Source organism: Salvelinus fontinalis, chromosome 7, assembly GCF_029448725.1.
Source record: "Salvelinus fontinalis isolate EN_2023a chromosome 7, ASM2944872v1, whole genome shotgun sequence".
Taxonomy (NCBI): Eukaryota; Metazoa; Chordata; class Actinopteri; order Salmoniformes; family Salmonidae; genus Salvelinus; species Salvelinus fontinalis.
Window position 1 is genome coordinate 18,778,797 of NC_074671.1, and position 24,646 is coordinate 18,803,442.

Genomic DNA, 24,646 nt, shown 5'->3' on the forward strand with positions numbered 1-24,646 from the left:
GAATAAATAATAATTATGTGTATTCACAACAGTGATGAGTGCATTTAAGTCCAAGCAAGTGGTCTCACATTTAAACGTTTATATACGTATGCTTCAAAAAAACATCAATATAACAAAAAGGTATGTGCTTTTAAGTTCTCCCTCCATGACACACTTCAGTGTAGCAGTTTTGACGTGTCTATGTTGACGTGACTCGCGCGAATATAATGCACCCGATATAGCTTAGTTATGCAATAATCCCGGTAAAGCCTTAAATTTGTCAGAAGATTGATAACTTAAATTGGAAACTGTTGAGCTATGAAGCAACATAATATATTGATTGATATTATATGTAAAACATTTGCAATGGACTAATAATCTGGATGTGATGAGTGCCTTCATGATCAATGGTCCGTGTCAATCGTCGGCTCCTCTTCGTAGGCAATGGCAATGCCTTTCCTTCCCTCTAATGCTTTCACCACCGGTGTTTCTCCCAATTTCTGCTCCAGTCCCTGCCAGCTACGACCCGCCAGGAACGTGGCTAAAACAAACAGATGAGGAAATTATGAAAGTTGTAACTCAAGAAAAGTTACCACTCAACAGCATCTTTATTAATGGTCTTGCAATCCCATTATAGAGTTTAAACCCCAACCCAATCGAGACTGTCACAATTCTGTGAATTTTGCCTGTTTTTAGATATTTATGTCGGTTCTTCCCATATATCATACCAGCTGTGTTAGCATTGGCCACAGTGAGCGCCTGGTTCCGTAGGACGAGTGAGGAGTCGCGTGACGAAGACACTGGCTCACTGGACGAGAAGCGGGTCATTCGTAAAGCTCCGGTGATGAGGGAGACATCAGTCTCATCACCATCCTCGAAATCGTCAGGTTTCGCCAAGGGCACATGCTTAGATCCACCTACAGCAGGTTTTACTATTAGTCTTGATACCTATGGCCTGGTCCCAGATCTGTTTTTGTACTGTCATGCCAACTCCTGGCATGATGACATAAACAGATCTGGGACCAGGCCAAGATACACACAGTAAAACACCAGGTCTATTCTTCCTCACAAAACTTTAATTCAGGAACAAATCAATGTCAATCAGATCCTACCTGGAAGCAGATCGCGGAAGTCTGTGACGTACTCTCCTGACCATTCCCTTTTCTTGTTGCAGGCCACCTCCATTTCAAAGGGGGTCACGACCGGTTTGTAGAACTCACTGGAGTCCAACAGAGAGTTCTCAGGACATGCGATCAGTACATAAATGTCAATCTCAAGAAAGTTAGCCAGTTTGGCCACATTCAGTTTCCCCATGGCAAACATGTAGCTCTTTTTCCCTGCTCTGTGGATGGTTTCTTTCAGCTGCTCGATGATGGTGAGGTAGTTTGCCACGCCAAGTGTACCCACAAGAATGCCCACCACACTGGCATCCTTTGCCCTCTCTATTGCGTAATATCGCTTCATCAAAGCTTTGTTGATACTGATCGACTCAGTCCGACCTGTCATTGTTACAGGGTCAAAAGAGCAGAAAGAGCAGCGGTTCCAAGTCATCATGAAGTTTGTCATGGTTGCACCTTCATGGCCGATAAAAAACACACTGTAGTCCTCAATGGTCTGTCCACATTTCAAGACAAACTGCCTTCCGAACTGGTGAACGACTTGATCACCGTTTTGACACTGAGAACTGCTGACATTGTGTTGTCCATGTGTTTCTCCGTGACTGTAGCAAAGTTCTCCGTCCACGTGAAGGGTTGAGGCGACAATGTTCGGATACTCAGAGGACAGCAGCGCCAGAAGATCGTCTGAGGAGAGACATTATCATGCTATAAACCAGTATTAAGTAAATTGCTAAAATATGTTGAAACGCATATCTCGTTTTAATTTATTTCTAAAACTATGTCGCAAATCAACCTGAGGAAAAAGTATAAATCGCTCACATTCCTTTGTTAGGATATCACAAACTCAAAGTTACCCGGCTTAAAAAACATTCACACAATGGGACAAAAGGGACATACGTCATTGTGTGAAGCTGAAAGGCTTACCATTAATGTGATCATAGTTGACATCATACAAGAGGATGACGTGACTCTGTCTGTTGGGGTATAGCTCTCTGAAGGAGGAGACACACTTCTCCAGGACCACAGGTTTCCTCTCAAAGACGTACATCAGAGGGAGTCTTCTGGATGGGCTGAGACAAGCCCTCCCGTAGTGTACGATGCAGTCTGCGCCCACATGCTCCGCTGCAACTTCATCTACACAACAACTGGAAATATCAAGAGTATTGACAATAAGGTTATAGTGGTGAATGTCAAATGATTAAACAAATAATGGCAAAAAGAATGCTTGCAAATAGAACAGAATAAAACGTTATTGTCCATCCCAGATGGACATTTTTCTTTGGCATCACCTTCCATTAAAATAATCAATCACATATGTAACGGATGTGAAATTGCTAGCTAGTTAGCGGTGGTGCGCACTAATAGCGTTTCAATCGGTTACGTCACTCGCTTTGAGACCTTGAAGTAGTGGTTCCCCTTGCTCTTGCTTTTGTGGAGCGATGGGTAACGACGCTTCGTGGGGGACTGTTGTTGATGTGTGCAGAGGAGCCCGGGTATGGGTGAGGGGACGGACGTAAAGTTATACTGTTACATTGATGCTGTTGACCCGGATCACTGGTTGCTGGGAAAAAAGGAGGAGGTCGAAAGGGGGGTGAGTGTAACAGATGTGAAATAGTTAGCGGTGGTGCGCGCTAATAGCGTTTCAATCGGTTACGTCACTCGCTTTGAGACCTTGAAGTAGTGGTTACCCTTGCTCTGCAAGGGCAGTGGCTTTTGTGGAGCGATGGGTAACGACGCTTTGTGGGTGTCAGTTGGGTGTGCAGAGGGTCCCTGGTTCGCGAAGGGACGGACGTAAAGTTAAAACTGTTACACATACATTCTCACATCATCATTCACTCACAACCGACCACTGTCCCAACTGCACCTCATAGATAAGTACATATACCGATACAATTTACTTTGCATTTAGTAATCCAACAAATTAATGTTAAAACACGTTCTTCTTGGCCATGGGCATTCTGAAGCGCCGGCCAGAGGGAAGCCTCTCGAACTGAGGGTGTAGCGGGTGGGAGGGGGTCGCCAACGACAGCCAGTGTCTTCCTTTTGGTTGCCTTGTGGAACAGAATGCTCAAATGTGCCTGTGGTCGACCAATTACTTTGATGGCTGTGTTAACTATTCTGGTCAGTTTGCTTTTACTCCTCACGCTCAGATTACCATACCAGACTGTCATATTGAACGTGAGGATGCACTCCACCAAGCTGCTGTACACCCACTCCAGAACATTCTGGCTGACCCCAAACCACAAAATGCACTAGTCTCATTCAATAAGAAATAATTAAATATGTTTAAATTTTCTATCACTTTCATGTTTTTGATAATAACACAACAATGTTTTCCTACCTGCCATAGGACGTATCTCCAAGGATGAATAGTTTTGCTTTGGTTCCCTTCTCGATCTCTGCAGCAATTGCTATTGAATCAACCAGCACCTCATCTGGAAATTGCAAGGCAACCTAAAGCACAAATGATTTATAATTTACACACACACACACACACACACACACACACACACACACACAACTGCGTTGTTGAATCCTCATACCTTTTTGAACTGATGATCATTGATGAAATGGCATGTCGCCTTGATCTGATAATGCTCATCTAGATTCCCACAGTGAACATCCTTCTCTGGTGTCACGTCCAGCACGCGCTGAAGAACCAGTTCACTGTTGGTGCTGAATGCATCAGTCATTGTAACATCTAAGAATAGAAAATAGCTAGTGGAATTAACATATCATCCCATGGACCACACAATCACCGGATGCACTTTCTTGAAATGTAGCAAGATGACAATGAAGGTTCACTATGCATTTCCTCGTCTATGATAAATGCTGCTACAACAGAACATGGAATTTCTGCTGGGTATCTGTGTATTATTAATGTATGTGTCGATACATGCTACTGTACATCAAGCTTGCTAGCTGCGTACTAGCTAGCTCATGAATGATGACCCAACGTGATGTCAAATTAAATATTTTAGAGAGGTGACCCAGGCATAGACAATATTGGATGCAAGCTTTCTCATAAAGACATGACCACCAGAATAAAGTATTCGTCAATAATTCAGATAACAAATTATAACTGACAGGCTAAACTTACGGGTGTAGACGCGTTTAAACACACGTGTGGGACGACAATAAATAACTTCCGGGTTGTTTCCGTCACATTTCACAATAAAGGCCCCCTGTGCAAAGATTATTATTCCTCGGGGATAGTAAATAATAATTTTAAAAAACAAGTCTGATATGGACAAAATTATATTTTATATACTTAAGTAATTCTTAAGTAATGCTTTCCTTCAAACAGTTTTACAATATCTTGTCATTAAACACATCCATTGGAATGTACAGAAATTTAATGTGTGTTCAATGACTCACCTGAGTCCCCTAGTATTTAAAACAACTGAGTTAGAATATGGAGCTGCATCATATCAAGTTTATTTACTGTGAATACATAGCCGTAAATGCACACTTTGGACAGCATTGCAAATATATCAATGAATTTCTACAGCATACTCAAACACAAAATACACAGGTTTCTTTCTGAATGAAAGGAATGCATTAGCATAAATTGCAATATGTTAATATCTGTTGTCACATCCTATTATAAATGACATTTCATTCATTTTGTAGGGTACTCTGTAATATGAAAACACACCAGGCAAATTATAAATAGAGGAGATAGTTGGACAGTGCAGCTTTCACCATTTCATGGTTTGGTCCTCAAACTAGAAATGTCAATGTCAATACACATCCAAGCATGTTCTCTGCCTGCTTTTCATGTCATCGGCAAGTGGTTGTTTGGTCCTATAGTGATGGACTTTTATCAAACACAAAATGGAGGCAGTGGTCAACTCATGACCCTTCGTCCAAATGGGTTCTTTTTGAGCTACAGTGGTACAGATGACCAGCTCTTCCTCGACATCCCGGTGTCACATCCAGACGCGATAGAATCCATGAACCACAGTGAGACAAATGAAGAATGAACCTGAAAGACATGGGGGGAGTCCATCGGTCAGAACTTGTTTATGGCCTATGGCCAAAAGTGACGTTTAGTAGACCAAAATCAGAAATAGACAATTAGTAGAAGTGAGGAAATATCAGTAGTTATAGCTGATATCCTAGGGCCACCGTATCATTATCCAGAATTTATATTATTGCGCTTTCCATGTGTATTTTTATTAAGCAAATGAGAAAAGACAATAATCCATGGATACAATTGTGCAGGGGTGCAACTTTCACTGGTGATGGGGGAAGGGGGGGTGGGGGGGGGGGGACATGTTCCCCTTACATTCTGAAATTGCATTCCAGTTTTATCATTGGATTGTGATACAAAACGAAGCGAAGGTGTGCTTTAGGACCATGCAGACGCCACCGAGCGGTCGGGTAGGCTATTTGGAGTGTTTATCTGAAAAAATAAATAACAATATCCCTCCCACTTCCAAAGCCTTCTTTTCTGCAAGGTATTTCATAGTGTCAAGTTTGTGAAATTCAATGATGATTTTCAGTCCTGCCACTTCAGTGTCGATTTTTCATATTGGAGTCAAATGACGATCTTGCTCAGCATTCTACAACAGACAGACTTGGCTATTAGTCACATAAACCACATATATGTTTCTGATCATAAGACATAAATAAATAGTGAAAAGACATCACTAAGATGGGTGCTACACATGTATGGTGAATGAAGCAATACTTTAAGAGCTCTAAAGTGGAATGGTTCAATCATGATGTATAGTATACTGACCATTTCCATAAACTCTGTCTGATTTTCCAGAACTTCTCATTCTCTGCTTTCTAAAAGTAAAATAAATCATCTATCAGAGGCAAAAGTCATTCATTCATAAACCACTTTAATTTCCATATGTACTAGAAAGCTAAGTGGTTGTTTCTTGGGTTTTAGGAATGCGACTGGAAAAAGTGCCCCAGGTCTTGACAAAGAACACATTAAACTGATTGAAAGGTAAAGGGTGATATCGGCAAGCAAATGCCATGGTCAAGGCTACGACGGCCAGTGCAATGAGTGGAGCTTACTCAGGTGTTCAAAAGACCATATCCGACCAAGCCTAATGCTTCTTATGTAGTTCTTTATTAGTTTTAGTTTAGAAAACAATCTTTCCCCAGAAGCGACAGTTTCAGGGATGGTAAAAACAGCTTGATTTCTGTAACAACATCAGGGAAACTGGGCAGAAGGTCATCTTTAATTGAGCTTCTCATTTTCCTTAATTGCCGGCCTCAACACGTTACAGAAAGAGGCTACCTATATAGGAAGCTCTGGTGACAGGTTGTCTGGATACTGGACAGCCAATAAATTGGCAGATGTAAACAGATGATCATATTTAGAAAACAAACGTTCTTGAGGGCTTGAACAAAAAAAGCAGTTATTTTTTGTTCATACTGGTGAACCGGCGTTTGAGTTGTGTGGTTGTAGTAAGCTAGTGTTTTGAGGGTGGACTAACTTTATTATTTGGTATTAACAGACTGGTTGACACACAGCAACTTTCTATCCAACCTGGAAGAGAGCGGTAGGATGGCTCATGTCATGCAGCTGTACACTCAGTGGCCAGTTTATTAGGTACACCCATCTAGTCCCAGGTCTCCCCTTTGCCTCCAGAATAGCCTGAATTATTTGGGGCATGGATTCTACAAGGTGTGGCATTCAAACGTTGCTCAATTGGTATCAAGGGACCTAATGTGTGACAGGAAAACATTCCACACACCATTACACCATTGCCACCAGCCTGACTATGCAGGTTGGAGCCATTGATTCATGCTGCTTATACCAAATCCGGACCAGGCAATGTTTTTCCACTCCTCAATTGTCCAGTGTTGGTGATCGCATGCCCACTTCCACTTGATTTAGTTGATAGGAGTGGAACCCGGTGTGGTCATTTGCTGCAATAACCCATCTGTGACAAGGACCAACGAGAGGACCAACGAGTTGCACGTTCTGAGATGCCGCTCTGCACACCACTGTTATACTGCACTGTTATTTGCCTGTTTGAGGCACGCCTGTTAGTTTGCACGATTCTTGCCATTCTCCTTCGATCTCTCTCATCAATTAGCTATTTCCACCCACAGAACTGCCACTGACTTGAGGTTTTTTGTTTGTCGCAGCATTCTGGGTAAACCCTAGACACTGTTGTGCATGAAAATCCCAGGAGATGAGACGATTCTGAGATATTGGAATTTGCGCGCCTGGCACCGACGATCATACCACTTTTGTAAAGGCTGCAAGAGCCAGAATTAGTGTTACATTGTTGACAGCATGAGCTGATGCAGCTTGTCAAAGTTATCTTCAGAGAGGAAATGTTAGGAGGTTGGAGCATTGGAGGACAACTGTAGTGAAACTTTATCTGTCCTCTCCAGTGGATGCTCCTCAGAGGAGGAAGGGGAGGACCATTCTCCTCAGTGAATGTCATATCAAAAAAATTGTGAAACATTTATAAAGTAATCCTTTTTAGATAAAACTATACAAAATATATTCACGTCACCAAATTATTTATTAAAACACATTGTTTTGCAATGAAGGTCTACAGTAGCCTCAACAGCGCGCTGCAGGGTAGCTCCATGGTGTATCCGGAGGACAATCTAGCTTCCGTCCTCTTCTGGTTACATTAACTTCAATACAAACCTAGGAGGCTCATGGTTTTTCACCCCCTTCCATAGACTTACACAGTAATTATGACAACTTTCGGAGGACATCCTCCAACCTATCGGAGCTCTTGCAGCATGAACTGACATGTTGTCCACCCAATCAAAGCATCAGAGAATGAATAACAGGAAGTTGGTGGCACCTTAATTGGGGAGAATGGGCTTGTGGTAATGACTGGAGTGGAATAGGTGGAATGGTATCAAATGCATCACACAGTTTGCAGGTGTTGGATGCCATTCCATTTGCTCAGTTCCGGCCATTATTGTGAGCCGTTCTACCCTCAGCAGCAATCAAACAAGCTAAGCGTCAGTATAGAGACAGAGTAGAGTCGCATTTCAACGGCTCAGACACAAGAGGTATGTGGCAGGGTCTACAGTCAATCACGGATTACAAAAAGATAACCAGCCCTGTCGCGGACCAGGATGTCTTGCTCCCAGACAGACTAAACAACTTCTTTACTCGCTTTGAGGACAATACAGTGCCACTGACACGGCCCGCTACCAAAACCTGTGGACTCTCCTTCACTGCAGCCGACGTGAGTAAAACATTTAAACGTGTTAACCCTCGCAAGGCTGCAGGCCCAGACGGCATCCCCAGCCGAGTCCTCAGAGCATGCGCAGACCAGCTGGCTGGTGTGTTTACGGACATATTCAATCAATCCTTATCCCAGACTGCTGTTCCCACATGCTTCAAGAGGGCCACCATTGTTCTTGTTCCCAAGAAGGCTAAGGTAACTGAGCTAAAAGACTACCGCCCCGTAGCACTCACTTCCGTCATCATGAAGTGCTTTGAGAGACTAGTCAAGGACCATATCACCTCCACCCTACCTGACACCCTAGACCCACTCTAATTTGCTTACCGCCCCAATAGGTCCAAAGACGATGCAATCGCAACCACACTGCACACTGCCCTAACCCATCTGGACAAGAGGAATACCTATGTGAGAATGCTGTTCATCAACTACAGCTCAGCATTTAACACCATAGTACCCTCCAAACTCGTCATCAAGCTCGAGACCCTGTGTCTCGACCCCGCCCTGTGCAACTGGGTACTGGACTTCCTGACGGGCCGCCCCCAGGTGGTGAGGGTAGGTAACAACATCTCCACCCCGCTGATCCTCAACACTGGGGCCCCACAAGGATGCGTTCTGAGCCCTCTCCTGTACTCCCTGTTCCCTCACGACTGCGTGGCCATGCACGCCTCCAACTCAATCATCAAGTTTGCAGACGACACAACAGTGGTAGGCTTGATTACCAACAACGACGAGACGGCCTACAGGGAGGAGGTGAGGGCCCTCGGAGTGTGGTGTCAGGAAAATAACCTCACACTCAACGTCAACGTCAACAAAACAAAGGACTTCAGGAAACAGCAGAGGGAGCACCCCCCTATCCACATCGACGGGACAGTAGTGGAGAGGGTAGTAAGTTTTAAGTTCCTCGGCGTACACTTCACGGACAAACTGAATTGGTCCACCCACACAGACAGCGTGGTGAAGAAGGCGCAACAGCGCCTCTTCAACCTCAGGAGGCTGAAGAAATTCGGCTTGTCACCAAAATCACTCACAAACTTTTACAGATGCACAATCGAGAGCAGCTTGTCGGGCTGTATCACTGCCTGCTACGACAATTGCTCCGCTCACAACCGTAAGGCTCTCCAGAGGGTAGTGAGGTCTGGACAACGCATCGCCGGGTGCAAACTACCTGCCCTCCAGGACACCTACACCACGCGATGTCACAGGAAGGCCATATAGATCATCAAGGACAACAACCACCCGAGCCACTGCCTGTTCACCCCACTATCATCCAGAAGACAAGGTCAGTACAGGTGCATCAAAGCCGGGACCGAGAGACTGAAAAACAGCTTCTATCTCAAGGCCATCAGACTGTTAAACAGCCACCACTAACATTGAGTGGCTGCTGCCAACATACTGACTCAACTCCAGCCACTTTAATAATGTAAAAATTGATGTAAAAAATGTATCACTAGCCACTTTAAACAATGCCACTTAATATAATGTTTACATACCCTACATTACTCATCTCATATGCATATACTGTACTCTATACCATCTACTGCATCTTGCCTATGCCGTTCTGTACCATCACTCATTCATATATTTTTATGTACATATTCTTCATCCCTTTACACTTGTGTCTATAAGGTAGTTGTTGTGACATTTTTAGGTTAGATTACTCGTTGGTTATTACTTCATTGTCGGAACTAGAAGCACAAGCATTTCACTACACTCGCATTAACATCTGCTAACCATGTGTATGTGACAAATAAAATTTGATTTGATTTGATATAGCACTGAAAGCATAAGCTACAGCTAGCTAGCACTACAGTGCATAAAATGTGGTGAGTAGTTGACTCAAAGAGATAGAAAGACAACAGTTGAACAGTTTTGAACAAATTAATGCATTCTTGAAGGAGGAGCAAGAGCGAGAGAAAGAGAGAGAGAGAGAGGGCTATCTATATTCCGTCATTTAGTTTCACTTTCACTTACTTAGCAAATCCAGCGAGCTAGTATAGCCAACTCAAACACTCGGCTCAAACACCAGGCTCACACCTGGCTATGACTATCAAACACAGGAACTCTTCCAAGTCAAGGTAAACTTTGGGATCTACTAACTTATTGCCACTGGGGCCCGCCGGTTTAACTGCTAAATTGCTTAATGACTGTACACTGTACTGCATGATTGTAGCGGGTTAACTAACGCGTCAGTTCTATTAGCTTTGTTGACGACGATGTTACTTTATCTAATATGGTGACAACGATGTAGGCTGTGTGTAGCGGTTATTATATGAAGGTTTGGCTTGGAATTTTTTTTTTGCCTGGTCACAGACAGCTGATGTGTTCTGCCTTGAAGTCCACAAGCGAAGGAAAAAGGTGAGAGGATGACAAATTGTAGATGCGAGAAGGAATACAACGAGCTGTTTGTATATGGCTATGAAAGTGAACTGTTTGCGTGTGATCAGGGGTGTATTCATTATGCCGATTCTGTTGCAAACGGAATGAAACCGGGATAAACCTACCTGAATTTGTCCAATAGAAATTCTCATTTGCAACTGTTGGACTAATGATTACGGCTTAGATCAGCTAGATGCAGGCAAGAGTGTGCAAGGCGGTATTGAATGTGTCTCTTTCTGTCCATGTGTCACTGTCTGTCACTTCAAATATTTATCTCGACCTGTGTGCACCTACGTTGTAAACTTTCATTTATAGGCTAGGTTGAAGCAACTTCATGATGGGTATAGGGATAATTTGAGTATCATGTAGTAGCCTAAACCTATCGATGTTACATTGAACTGGGTGAATGGAATATGAATGACAGTCATCCAATATGCTGTAGTAGAAATAAGGCCATGCTAACAAATAATATAATCGTCCTCCCTCATATTAAACGACACCGACCGCCACTGGTCCATGTGTATTATTTTGTTTTCGACCTAGTATGCCAATACTCTTCCAATTGGCTCATTGATCCCCCCCCTCCTCTCCCCTGCAACTATTCCCCAGGTCGTTGCTGTAAATGAGAATGTGTTCTCAGTAAACTTACCTAGTACAATAAACATAAAATGTTTATATAAACAAAATACTCAGTTTAAAGTACATTTGTTCAACCGCGAGTGAAATGCAAGTCTTTGATTCAATGACATTGTCAAACCTGTCCTTTCAGTTCACTTTAGTCAGAGATTATGGATATACTGACAAGATACGTCTCTCCGCCCTAACAATGGGAGTTGTTGTCCACAAAGAGGCACGGCGGGCTGTCTAGCTCCCGCCTAATCTTTCTTTGGATTGGTGAATACATCTAGTTATTGTAACTTTTTTTTAAATATTCGATGAGGGTTGTAGATGTCAACCGCCTGTATTCAATGGAGCGAGATGGTATGCTACTAGCCTCATGCCATGAATATGCATAGCCATCTTGATACAACTCCGATATAAGGTGTTCTTTCTCAAAGTTGCCGGGATGTCACGTGTCCTTATATCAGTACACTCGTAACAACCTAAGCGTTACACAACTTGTATTTGATCAAATAAACCTCACATAGCAAATAAGCCATACATTGTTTTGTTGACCAAATTCAACACTCTTTCATTGACCTCCATACAAAACTCCATGCTTTGTGAGCGAAAAAAATGAAAAAACGCCACCTGCTGGATAGAGTTGTGTCTCTCTCTTCCTCTTCCTCTCTGCTGTAGTGAGACTTCACTTGATCTCGCAGAGGTGGGCAACTCCAGTCCTCGGGGCCTGATTGGTGTCACAATTTTTCTCCATCCCTAGCAAACATAGCTGATTAATCAAATTGCATTTTAAACTTAAGATCATGATTAGGTGATTATTGGAGTCAGGTGTGATAGTTGGGCCTGTGGCAAAACTGTGACACCAATCAAGCCCCCGAATTTGACTCTATAACATAACTATGTTGAGGTGTGGTGTGACTGGCAAGAATGAGTGGTGCCTTATGTATGATTTCTACAGCAGGCCATATAGGGTTTATAAATGCTTCATTAATCCTTAAAAGTTATATTCAATTTACAGCGGGACTGGACATATTGGTACAGGATGGACAGGCACCTCCTCAGAGCAGACCCCCTGACTTTTCTTCTCTCTGGGATTGATGACCAAAGCAGAACGATAACAAATGATCAGGATGGAAACAGCTGTTCTTGTAGGCCAATTGAGTCAACAGTCAATAAATGGTATTTGCATTTTCTTTTGATTTTTATTAGAAATTCTATTGCAGAGTGGTCTTTGAGTAGATTTGACCATGCTATTGTACACAGTATTTACAGTATGCTACATTTCTTTAATGTCTAATGTCCCTGAAGGGTCAATAGTCTAGTCAGTGCACAATGCACATGTGTGTTCAAGACTGAAGAAACTGATAGGAAAGTAATGTTGAGCTATAATTGCCACAGAACATGTATGAATTATTCACCACTAATAAACTCAGCATAAAAAGAAATGTCCCTTTTTCAGGACTCTGTCTTTCAAAGATAATTCGTAAAAATCCAAATAACTTCACAGATCTTCATTGTAAAGGGTTTAAACACTGTTTCCCATGCTTGTTCAATGAACCATAAACAATTAATGAACATGCACCTGTGGAACAGTCGTTAAGACACTAACAGCTTACAGACGGTAGGCAATTAAGGTCACAGTTATGAAAACGTAGGACACTAAAGAGGCCTTTCTGCTGTCTCTGAAAAATACCAAAAGAAAGATGCCCAGGGCCCCTGATCATCTGCATGAACGTGCCTTAGGCATGCTGCAAGGAGGCATGAGAACTGCAGATGTTGCCAGGGCAATTAATTGCAATGTCCGTACTGTGAGACGCCTAAGACAGCGCTACAGGAAGACAGGACAGACAGCTGATTGTCCTTGCAGTGGCAGACCACGTGTAACAACACCTGCACCTGATCGGTACAGCCGAACATCACACCTGCGGGACAGGTACAGGATGGCAGGATTACACCAGGAATGCACAATCCCCCCATCAGTGCTCAGACTGTCCGCAATAGGCTGAGAGAGGCTGGACTGAGGGCTTGTAGGCCTGTTGTAAGGCAGGTCCTCACCAGACATCACCGGCAGCAACGTCGCCTATGGGCACAAACCCATAGGCGAACCAGACAGGACTGGCAAAAAGTGCTCTTTACTGACGAGTCATGCTTTTGTCTCACCAGGGGTGATGGTCGGATTCGCGTTTATCGTCGAAGGAATGAGCGTTACACCGAGGCCTGTACTCTGGAGTGGGATCGATTTGGAGGTGGAGGGTCCGTCATGGTCTGGTGCGGTATGTCACAGCATCATCGGACTGAGCTTGTTGTCATTGCAGGCAATCTCAACGCTGTGCGTTACAGGGAAGACATCCTCCTCCCTCATGTGGTACCCTTCCTGCAGGCTCATCTTGACATGACCCTCCATCATGACAATGCCACCAGCCGTACTGCTCGTTCTGTGCGTGATTTCCTGCAAGACAGGAATGTCCGTGTTCTGCCAAGGCCAGCAAAGAGCACGGATCTCAATCCCATTGAGCACGTCTGGAACCTGTTGGATTGGAAGGTGAGGGCTAGGGCAATTCCCCCCAGAAATGTCCAGGAACTTGCAGGTCCCTTGGTGGAAGAGTGGGGTAACATCTCACAGCAAGAACTGGCAAATCTGGTGCAGTCCATGAGGAGGAGATGCACTGCAGTAGTTAATGCAGCTGGTGGCCACACCAGATACGGACTGTTACTTTTAATTTTGACCCCCCCTTTGTTCAGGGACAGATTATTCAATTTCTGTTAGTCACATGTCTGTGGAATTTGCTCAGTTATTAATGTCTCAGTTGTTGAATCTTGTTATGTTCATACAAATATTTACATATGTTAAGTTTGCTGAAAATAAACGCAGTTGACAGTGAGAGGATGTTTCTTTTTTTGCTGAGTTTACAGTTGATGGGTATGAATAAACATGTACATATTATCTATTACATAAGCTATTACTATACTACTGCAGTTCATTAAAAGTTGTAATGCTCTGTTAATGAAATATAATATGGTATTCACAGTTTTTACACCACAGCTTGGGTGTTGAAAGATTTAGCAGATTACCATTTAATACAGAAGCTACACAAACCTTTACTCTACTTTTGGAATATGGAATTAAGAGACATTAGTTAATGGCTTGACCTGTATCCTCAGGGCCGGATTACCGAACCGGGTTGGAGACCACCTGGAGGTCGGGGGCCCCCCAGATAGCATATGATAGCAAAATGTGTAGAATAGCAGGAAATTATCTTAAAAACTGCCAAATGTTCTCTCAGTCTCTTGCCAAAATGTGTAGAATAGCAGGAAATTTGCTTTAAAACAGCAACATTTTCTCTCAGCCTCATGGCAAAATGTGAACAATAGCATTAGATGAGCTATAAAACAGCACATTTTCTCTCTGACCCATAGCAAATAGTATAGAATTGCAGGAAATTTACTTTAAAACTGCAACATTTTCTCTTGACAAAATATCTACAATAGCATTAGCTATAAAAACTGAAAAATATGTCAACACAAAAAATCGGGTCAGTGCCTCTGTGCCCCAAATGTGGTAGTCCGGCCCTGTGTATCCTTGGTAATATATGAAATTGTGCACAGGCCGTCCACTGTGTTTAGGAAACACATTCTCAGCTACTGTATGTCACTTACAATGTTTGTATTTTTCATGTGCCTTGAGTGGAAAAGTCTCCCTGTTTGCTTGCATTGCTGGCACAACTGCTAGCCTGAATCTGAAGCTGGGGACACAGCAACACATGTTCCATTTGATTTATTGTAGAACCTGTTCCAGACCCGGGTCAGGTTTATGGTATTTGGGTTAGGGAGGACTCTGAAGACAGAATATAAACAGAATACTCCACAAGTACTACACATATTCCTGCAATAATTACTGTATTGCGAAAGCCTGGATACAATATCAGTAATGCAATAAGCTAACCTATTGGTTGAAGTGACACGGAAGCCACAATATTGAGAATATTCACATGAAATTCTTCATTAGAATGTAATATTCACAAGAGGTCAGCAAACTGATATGCTCCCACACATTGCACTCATGTGCGAAGATCTTCATTGTAATCTGGCAGCACAAACACCTTCAGTGTCAATGACAACATGGACCTAAATGTGGTGGGTGTATTTTGTCAACCACTGTCAAGTTGTATAAACAGATTATGTCCAATGCATTTCAATAGAAATTCATTAACCTTACTATCACATTACTATCACATGTCAGCATACATTAGTAAAGAGCAAAAATGGTTCAAATTCATTCCACTACAATACATTAACATTAGCTAAACTACATTACATAGGGCATCTAACTATTTTTGAATGTGTTTGATATTGACTTTCTAACAGAAATGGGAGTGTCAAACTGTGTCATCTGGAGTGTATACATTCTAAATGTGGCTCTTTATTCAAATAAAGAAATATGTAAAGTACCCCGCCCTTTCAACAACACCACTTTCTTCCAACAACCATATTTTCGGATATCAATTGACATGAGGATGGAATTTATGGCAACATAAGGTCCTACTGCTCAACGTAACCTGGGTGAAATCCACTGGTGACAAGCCTCCTCATGAGAGATAGACCACGTAGACGGACAGCACGACCATCACCACTGCCACGCTGCACAGCACCAGCACCATGAAAACCTGGCTGCGCTCGCAGCACTGCTGGCTTTGGGAACCTGCCTCCTCGTCCGTGGACAAGAGGCCCAACGAGGCGCTGTCCGTGCTGGCCGGTTCGACGTACTGGGGCCCGCGGGCCTCCACCATCCAACGCAGGACGTTGACCTTCTCCTCCATGTCCTCCAGCATGACATCCACATGGGCGATCTCCTCCTCCAGCTGGCTCTGCTCCAGATCCTCCAGGATGGCAGGAACCTGGTCCTCGGCGCGGGTCAGGTCTGCCAGGCTGAGGGCCCGCGCTGTCACCTCGCTGGTTTCCCCTGGAAAGTGGGAGAAGAGACATGTGAGAAGAAGAGCTAGCCACGAATGTTAATAAGGTTACCACAGCTTGTGGAAGCCCAGACTAGGATGTAGACTATATGGATGTAGACTATATGGATGTAGACTATATGGATGTAGACTATATGGATGTAGACTATATGGATGTAGACTATATGGATGTAGACTATATGGATCTAGACTATATGGATCTAGACTATATGGATGTAGACTATATGGATGTAGACTATATGGATGTAGACTATATGGATCTAGACTATATGGATGTAGACTATATGGATCTAGACTATATGGATCTAGACTATATGGATGTAGACTATATGGATCTAGACTATATGGATGTAGACTATATGGATGTAGACTATATGGATGTAGACTATATGGATGTAGACTATATGGATGTAGACTATATGGATGTAGACTATATGGATGTAGACTATATGGATGTAGACTATATGGATCTAGACTATATGGATGTAGACTATATGGATGTAGACTATATGGATGTAGACTATATGGATGTAGACTATATGGATGTAGACTATATGGATGTAGACTATATGGATGTAGACTATATGGATGTAGACTATATGGATGTAGACTATATGGATGCTTTTTTTCATTAGTCCTCTCTAATCAGGGACTGATTTATACCTGGGACAATTGGTGGGTGCAAGTAATGATCAGGTAGAACAGAAAACCAGCAGTAGTTCGGACCGCCGTAGGTTAAGATTTGAATACCCCTGCTATAGAGCTAAAGAGTCAGCGGCCGGTGGGTTTTTATTAACTACAGTTTAGGATAGGTTTGTGTGGAAAACAATACGAAAAATTGCCCATCTGACTGTGGCACTTGCTAACCTTGTATGCCAGTCTGCACTAAGGTGTTGTTATTGATCAGGGAGAAGTTGGAACCCATGTTGAAGACTTTGCACATGTCTGCGTGGAGGAGTTCCAGACTGGAGGTGAAGGCCACCCAGAGCAGTTCCATCTCCTGTCTCTCCTCCTGGGGCAGTGTCTTATCCCGTAGCCGTGCCGTGAGGTGGTGACGGCTGGCCACCGCTAACTTCTGGGCCTTCTCCCGCGTTAGCCGCAGCTCGTCACGCAGGTGCAAGCTGTCCGTACACCCACCCACACACGAGGCCAGGTGGCGGTAACATGCCACCACCTGTTGGCCAATAGGGAAAAAATATTTACTCACGTAAAAACGAAACATTTCATACTGTAATATCATTTTCACACAATTGTGCCATTCCCAATCACACTGTGATAGCGTGGATATTTATTTTGACATATCTCATCTTATCATCATTGTTCCAGAAACAATGGTGGATGTGTAACCAGGCCAGTGAGTGCAGTACAGCTCACCTAAGACTCAGTAGTGTGAAAAAGGTTGACTGATTAGACACAATATATAGCATTTGTATTGTATTGTCTAAATCTGTGAGAATAGATGATGTGTGCTGAAAACAATTGTAGGACTGTAGGAGGTAGAGAGACACAATGGGGGTGAATTGTTGTCTTTGCTTAGATCTGCTGATTTGATTTGATTAGACAATTTTAAATACATGAAAATGTTACACCCGGCAACAGATACATATACCACAATCTGTCGTCAAGGATATCAACACAATATAGTCTAAATACTTGTTTCCATTGTGTCTGTAGGTCAGGAGACAAGCAATAGTCCTTCGTGGAAAATGTGCTGTGTTTTGTAAACACAACTGGTCTGCAAATGGTCTTAGGTTAAATGTATGTATTTACAAACTGCATAATTTTGTGGTGTGGGTGAGATTACAAAAGACAGTGGTCGATTGTGTAAAAACGTATGAGGGTTTCAGTTTAAAACCAGAAACAAGATGTATGTCTATCTTCTCAGCTTGCAATTTTTTTGTTGTTGCCTTATTCTAAATACTGTGCCACACATGAGTTGTCTGACGGACATGATGCTTAAGATCGGCGTAGGTATGTAGCGGAAATTACTATTAAATACTGGTAAACAATTCACTTCAATTTTATTTGATAATTCAAAATCACTCCCACACTCTCTCGCTCCCTCCTTTAGATGAGGCCATGCCACATACATTTCTCCAACCTCATCCCTCAGCTTTAGAAGCTGGGCTGCCATTGAGCTAAATCACACATTCTGAACTGCGGCTTTAAACAAATTAAGTAATTTGACTGTATACTGTCATGTCTGTACTAGCACCTTTAGGCCATTAGTAATGCCTGGAACTTGGTTTTTAATTTGCTGTGGTCCTCCACACAAACTTCCAGTAATTTGGCATATTGAAGAGGACTATGTCAACAACAATCATTGGTTCAGCAACTATTCTCTCTCAAACCTGTGAAAGGAATGTAGCTAGTGGCCAAGCTACTTTATATGAATACTGTCATTTCCCTTTTGGCCATCAGGAGGTGCAATGGCTCTACTATTTATGATAACCAAAGCCTGCTTGGGTGCGATGGTACTTAGAAAGTAACAACTATGGTTTGAGGTCATTATTAGTTACCTAATATCGCTCTGAAAATCAGAATCTCTTAACTAGCTCTGAGTCAGACACCAGGTTAGACAAATTTCTACAAAGTATGACAGTTTCATTGATTTGAATCATACGAGTGGTTATTAATAGGCATTCAGCGCTTAGCCTGACAGATTGGTTTACATGACAACTATGACTAATAATCTGATTGCCATAGATCTATTTTTGGATAAGCCTAAGGACCTTGTATAGGGGCTTTTCTAGTCATCATAGGAATCTGTAAGGTAGAGCCAGATTGGAGATATTACAGGCAGTGAGTGAGTGCATGGGAGAGTTGCAGGTGTGCAGCAAAGGTCAACCTACTACCACACTGTGCATTTCTGACACAGTATCCACTCTTCAATCACACACTGTCATATTCATTATCAGTATTAATATCTTGACATTTTGATATGCTACGATGCATTCAGAAAGTATTCAGACCCCTTGACTTTTTCCACATTTTGTTACGTTACAGTCTTATTTTAAATTTGATGAAATAGTTTTTTCCCTCATTAATCTACACACAATACCCCATAATGACAAAACAAAACCAGGTTTTTAGACATTTTTGCAAATGTATTAGAAATAAAAAACTGAAATATCACATTTACATAAGTATTCAGCCCCTTACTCAGTACTTTGTTGAAGCACCTTTGGCTTCAACAACCTCAAGTCTTCTTGGGTATGACTCTACAAGCTTGGCACACTTGTATTTTGGGAGTTTCTCCCATTATTCTCTGCAGATCCCCTCAAGCTCTGTAAGATTGGATGGGGTGCGTCGCTGCACAGCTATTTTCAGGTCTCTCCAGAGATGTTTGATCGGGTTCAAGTGCGGGCTCTGGCTGGACCACTCAAGGACATTCAAAAACTTGTCCTGAAGCCACTTCTGCGTTGTCTTGGCTGTGTGCTTAGGGTCGTTGTCCTGTTGGAAGGTGAACCTTCGCCCCAGTCTGAGGCCCTGAGCGCTCTGGAGCAGCTTTTCATCAAGGATCTCTCTGTACTTTGTTCCGTTCATCTTTCCCTCGATCCTGACTAGTCTCCCAGTCCCTGCCGCTGAAAAAAATCCCCACAGCATGATGCTGCCACCACCATGCGTCACCGTAGGGATGGTGCCAGGTTTCCTCCAGACATGACGCTTGGCATTAAGGCCAAAATGTTCAATTTTGGTTTCATCAGACCAGATAATCTTGTTTATCATGGTCTGAGAGTCCTTTATGTGCCTTTTGGCAAACTCCAGCTCTAGGAAGAGTCTTGGTGGTTCCAAACTTCTTCCATGCACTGTCACTGTGGGACCTTATATGCACTGTGGGACCTTATATAGACATGGGTGTGCCTTTCCAAATCATGTCCAATCAATTGAATTTACCATAAGTGGACTTCAATCAAGTTGTAAAAACATCTCAAGGATGATCAATGGAAACAGGATGCACCTGAGCTCAATTTCGAGTCTCATAGCAAAGGGTCTGAATACTTATGTAAATAAGGTATTTCTGTTTTATATTTTTAATACATATTAAAAAAAAAAATTTAATCAATTTTAGAATAAGGCTGTAACGTAGCAAAATGTGGAAAAAGGGAAGGGGTCTGAATACTTTCCGAATGCACTGACTTAAAGGCCCAGTGCAGTCAGAAACGTGATTTTCCCGTTGTTTTATATATATTTCCACACTATTAGGTTGGAATAATACTGTGAAATTGTGAAAATTATGATAATGCCCTATTAGTGTAAGAGCTGTTTGAATAGGCTGCCTGAAATTTCAGCCTATTTTGGTGGGATGGAGCTTTGAACCTTCCATGGTGACATCACTATGCGTTAAATAGTTAATACCCACTGGACACAGACATGGTTCTACGTAGTTTCATTGAAATTATGTGGAAGCAACCTTGATTCAACCAGTGTGTGCCCAATAGATAGAAAGCGAGTTCCAAACCTCTCTTCCAATAACAGACCCAGACAGTCCTAGCAAAATTCAGGCCTGAGATATTTATGGTAGCCTAGTGGTTAGAGCGTTGGACTAGTTTATTATTTTTTTTATTTCACCTTTATTTAACAAGGTAGGCTAGTTGAGAACAAGTTCTCATTTGCAACTGCGACCTGGCCAAGATAAAGCATAGCAGTGTGAACAGACAACAACACAGAGTAGTAACCGAAAGGTTGCAAGTTTGAATCCCCGAGCTGACAAGGTACAAATCTGTTGTTCTGCCCCTGAACAAGGCAGTTAACCCACTGTTCCTAGGCCGTCATTGAAAATAAGAATTTGTTCTTAACTGACTTGCCTAGTTAAATAAAGGTAAAATTCCACAAAAAAATTGCTCTCTGCTCAGAAGCATTTTTTTTTTCTTTTTGACTATTTTAATTGAAAACAATCACAGTAAGGTACTTCATTCTTACACAGAAATAATTTGATATTGAGATAAAAAAATTGCATTGGATCTTCTAAGAGAGCAAATGTTGATATAATTTTGTAGTCACAGTGCCATCCTGGCTGTCCTATTGTACTTCTTGTGTAAGGATGTCAGGCACTTACTACAAACTATGACCAAGACAAAAAAAACATGTGCTTTTACCCTTTGGGTAATAAAGCACTTTCACTGAAAAGATATGGCCTAATGGTTCAGTGCATTACTAGGTCTACTATAACAGCAGCTTTGTCAGGAGGTAGTGCATGGGAGGATCAGTAACTAAGATTTCTTGTATTTATAGTAAAATAGATCAAATGAGAACGTGCAGATTATTTAATGTTTATTTCATCCTATAAATTAGACCTTTCTGGAAAAAAATTATATAGTTTAACAATGGAATATGTTCAGTTAATATGAGAAAGGTAAGACGTCCTATGCCCTATGGATGGAAAATCTTAAGTGTATTTAGAACTCATTGGCCTGGTTTCAGCTCTTAACATAGCCACATTAGGATGACAATAATCTGTGCTCAGTGAACTCAGGGTGTTATGTGATACAGGGATTGTATTAATACCTTATTATATTGATACAGACTAATACGGAATACTCACATAATGCATATTTGCATTGTTTACCATATGCTCAGTGTTTATTTGGGATATTGCAGTAAATCATTTGGCATATTCATTCTTTCAATTTCAATTTAACAGAACTAGAATTGAATTTGAATAATTTTCACCTCTGAAGAATTAACCTAAAGCAGATACAGTACAAGTAATAGTTTAGGAGAATATATTTCTGCATATTTAAGAACTATCTGCAAGAAAATATTGGATATATATACACTATATACATAGTAGGCTAAGATATCGTGATCTCTCAATAAATATGAGCTCAACAGACCAAACCATTCAAATGATAGTACATGCATTAAAGCTTTGTTACACATAAACTTTTCCAGAAGTCTTAGTCTATCATCCTCATTTAATCACAAGATAAGTGGACTGACTAACCCCTTTGTGAAAAGAATGGAGGACAGATTATTTGAACGGGTACTTTGTAGATAAATCCATAACTTGACAAAACCATAACTGCCAACCTGAGCATCTCACCTTTATGAGTGAGTCGATAAGAACCTTCCCCTCTTCCAGAGTCTTTGGTGAACTGGTAGTGCCATCGTCACCCACTTTGTTGTTGATGAGTGGCATGAGGGCTGCTGGTCGAGAGCTGCAGACCCTGTCACAGCAGGCGAGCACAAAGCCCACCCGTCCTTCAGTCCGCCGGTCACCCCTGCACTCACTTCCCAGCCAGACCCCTCATTCAACACTCTGCACCCGGGACAGTCAGAATCCCATGGCCATGCAGGCTACAAAGTCATGCACCATAATTCTTATTCCAAAACTTTGCAAAGTCAAAACAGGCAAACATGAGGTCTTCCACTCTTACCTTCCACCTAATAATCCCCCCTCCAAAAAAAAGTCAGGTGTAGAAAAAGTCAACGAGTACTACAAAATGTTGTGTACGGGATAGTGGTGTCTAAGTCCTTAGCAAGAGCAGTGATAATCCAGCGATTGACCCCTTTGGACTGACGCAGGCTTGGCCCCAGCGACTAATCTCATTATCCATCCCCTTAAGGCACGATGATGATGCTATTGTGCAGGAGATGCATGGGTGCCCTCCTCAGAGACATCCCTTTCCCTGACTTATCAGTGGTGTGGAGGTTGATGAGCAGAAAAGCTTTTTTGTGTCTCTTGGCTGTGGTCTACAGTACATGTGGTCTACAGCTGTCCTTACCTTTCCAGCATGATACAACCTTGTGGAACATTTGTTTTTAGTGTTTTTACTAACTACTATACTGCTGTATACCTCTTTTGATTAATGTATGAATGAATGTACAGTGAGGGCAAGTGTGGACTGTTTTGATCAGATATTGGTCTGAATTGTACCATCATGCCTTCAACATGTGAAGACACGGTTTACTGTCACAAATACTGCGGGTTAAGTGTTTTGATGACTTTGTATTGATACTGTGATACAGTGAATAGAGTAACTATACCATGATTTTGTTCACCATGTTCTCACACTTCTGAAATCTGTTTCAAGCATAACATTTTGCGACTGAAAGGTCACACTACTTTAAGTTTTAAATGATTATTAAATAAACTGTAATTTTAAATGGAGTGAGTGTCTCTCCGCACCTTCCCACAAACATACCAGGCATGAAAACTGATTGATGTCCATGAATTGTATGTGTGTTGTTGTAATTCAGTTGTCAACATTGTGAGGTTACTCATGAAAATGACTGACTGTTTGTGTTATTGACACACTAATCCATTACCACAATAGTAGCTTTCTTTCATAAGCAAATATAAAGTCTGAGCAATGAGTGGAAGAGAACTTGAATGGAGAGCAGTACAGGGCACCATTGTCCAATCAGCTTCTTTTGGGGTGGTTTCCACCCAGGACTTTTACCATGTCATTCGAGGTTCATAGTGCATCACCTGTGAATGTCCGGACATAACTTTGTTGTAAAATTATTATTATTATTATTTTTTAAATACATCACATACCCACACACATTCATTACTTCTAAAGTTAAGTGTGATGATAAAGAACTAATGACCGTGTGATTAAGAAGTACAATTAGGGAAAATGAATACTCACATGTGTGCCCAGAGTGTAAGCCTAGAATCCCAGTTGAATGTATGGCATAAAATGATGTATAATAATATGCTACACAAACAAATTATGCATGAATAAATAATTACATGAATTAGAGTAGAAAATAACTTTAACATCTGTTTTTACTTGATTAGAACTGTCAGGCTACGTACAGTATGTTAAGGTCTCTAGAGCCACCTGCTGGTTTAAACAAGTGATAGACTTACATTTTGTGACAAAATGCATTTGCAACATTGTAGCGGCCTATCTACTCCCACTGCTAACACAGGAGGCTGCTGAGGAGAGAATGGCTCATAATAATGACCGGAAACTATATGTTTGATTTCCGCTGCAGCCATTACCACGAACACCCCTATATTGTAACAACAAACTATTACATCGACAAATCATGCATGCATCAACACTAAACAGTCTCACGTAGCATGAAATCAGTGTATTATTAAGCAATGTATGCATGCAGTGGCAATATTAGCATGTCAATCTTGGTGGGGCAAAAAAATATGTTTTAGATGGATGCCAGCAAAGCCACTACATAACACAACACTAAACAATACATTAATTGCACTATAACGGTGACAAACGGTGCCCACAAACTGTTAGGCCCTACATAAAGCTAACCCAACAGCAGAGTCCCAACAGCAGTCTGAACACCTCACCACTATTACACCTAGCTATCAGCAGAGCCTTGTCTGGCAGCGAAACAGTTAATTCAGCCTCATTTACTGCCTTTTAAAAAAACATAGCGGATATGGCTGACTTGCTTAAACAAATGTGGT

At 42.0% G+C, this 24,646-nt stretch overlaps 2 protein-coding genes across 2 annotated transcripts; both read right to left on the reverse strand.

The window, feature by feature from the left end:
* Nucleotides 1–59: 59 nt before the first annotated feature.
* Nucleotides 60–4,263, reverse strand: LOC129859156 (2-(3-amino-3-carboxypropyl)histidine synthase subunit 2-like). Its single transcript, XM_055928567.1, has 7 exons — nt 4,198–4,263; nt 3,641–3,798; nt 3,439–3,551; nt 2,022–2,242; nt 1,092–1,781; nt 708–896; nt 60–520 (listed from the first exon to the last, which is right to left on the reverse strand). Exons 2-7 carry the CDS (start codon nt 3,788–3,790, stop codon nt 384–386), a joined length of 1,500 nt encoding a protein of 499 aa, XP_055784542.1. The 5' UTR covers nt 3,791–3,798; nt 4,198–4,263; the 3' UTR covers nt 60–383.
* Nucleotides 4,264–15,870: 11,607 nt separating this feature from the next.
* On the reverse strand, nt 15,871–22,396 carry rgs9bp (regulator of G protein signaling 9 binding protein). The gene is made up of 3 exons (XM_055928072.1): nt 22,301–22,396; nt 17,122–17,428; nt 15,871–16,244 (listed from the first exon to the last, which is right to left on the reverse strand). The coding sequence occupies exons 1-3, from the start codon at nt 22,394–22,396 to the stop codon at nt 15,871–15,873; spliced, it is 777 nt and encodes a 258-aa protein (XP_055784047.1).
* Nucleotides 22,397–24,646: the final 2,250 nt, after the last annotated feature.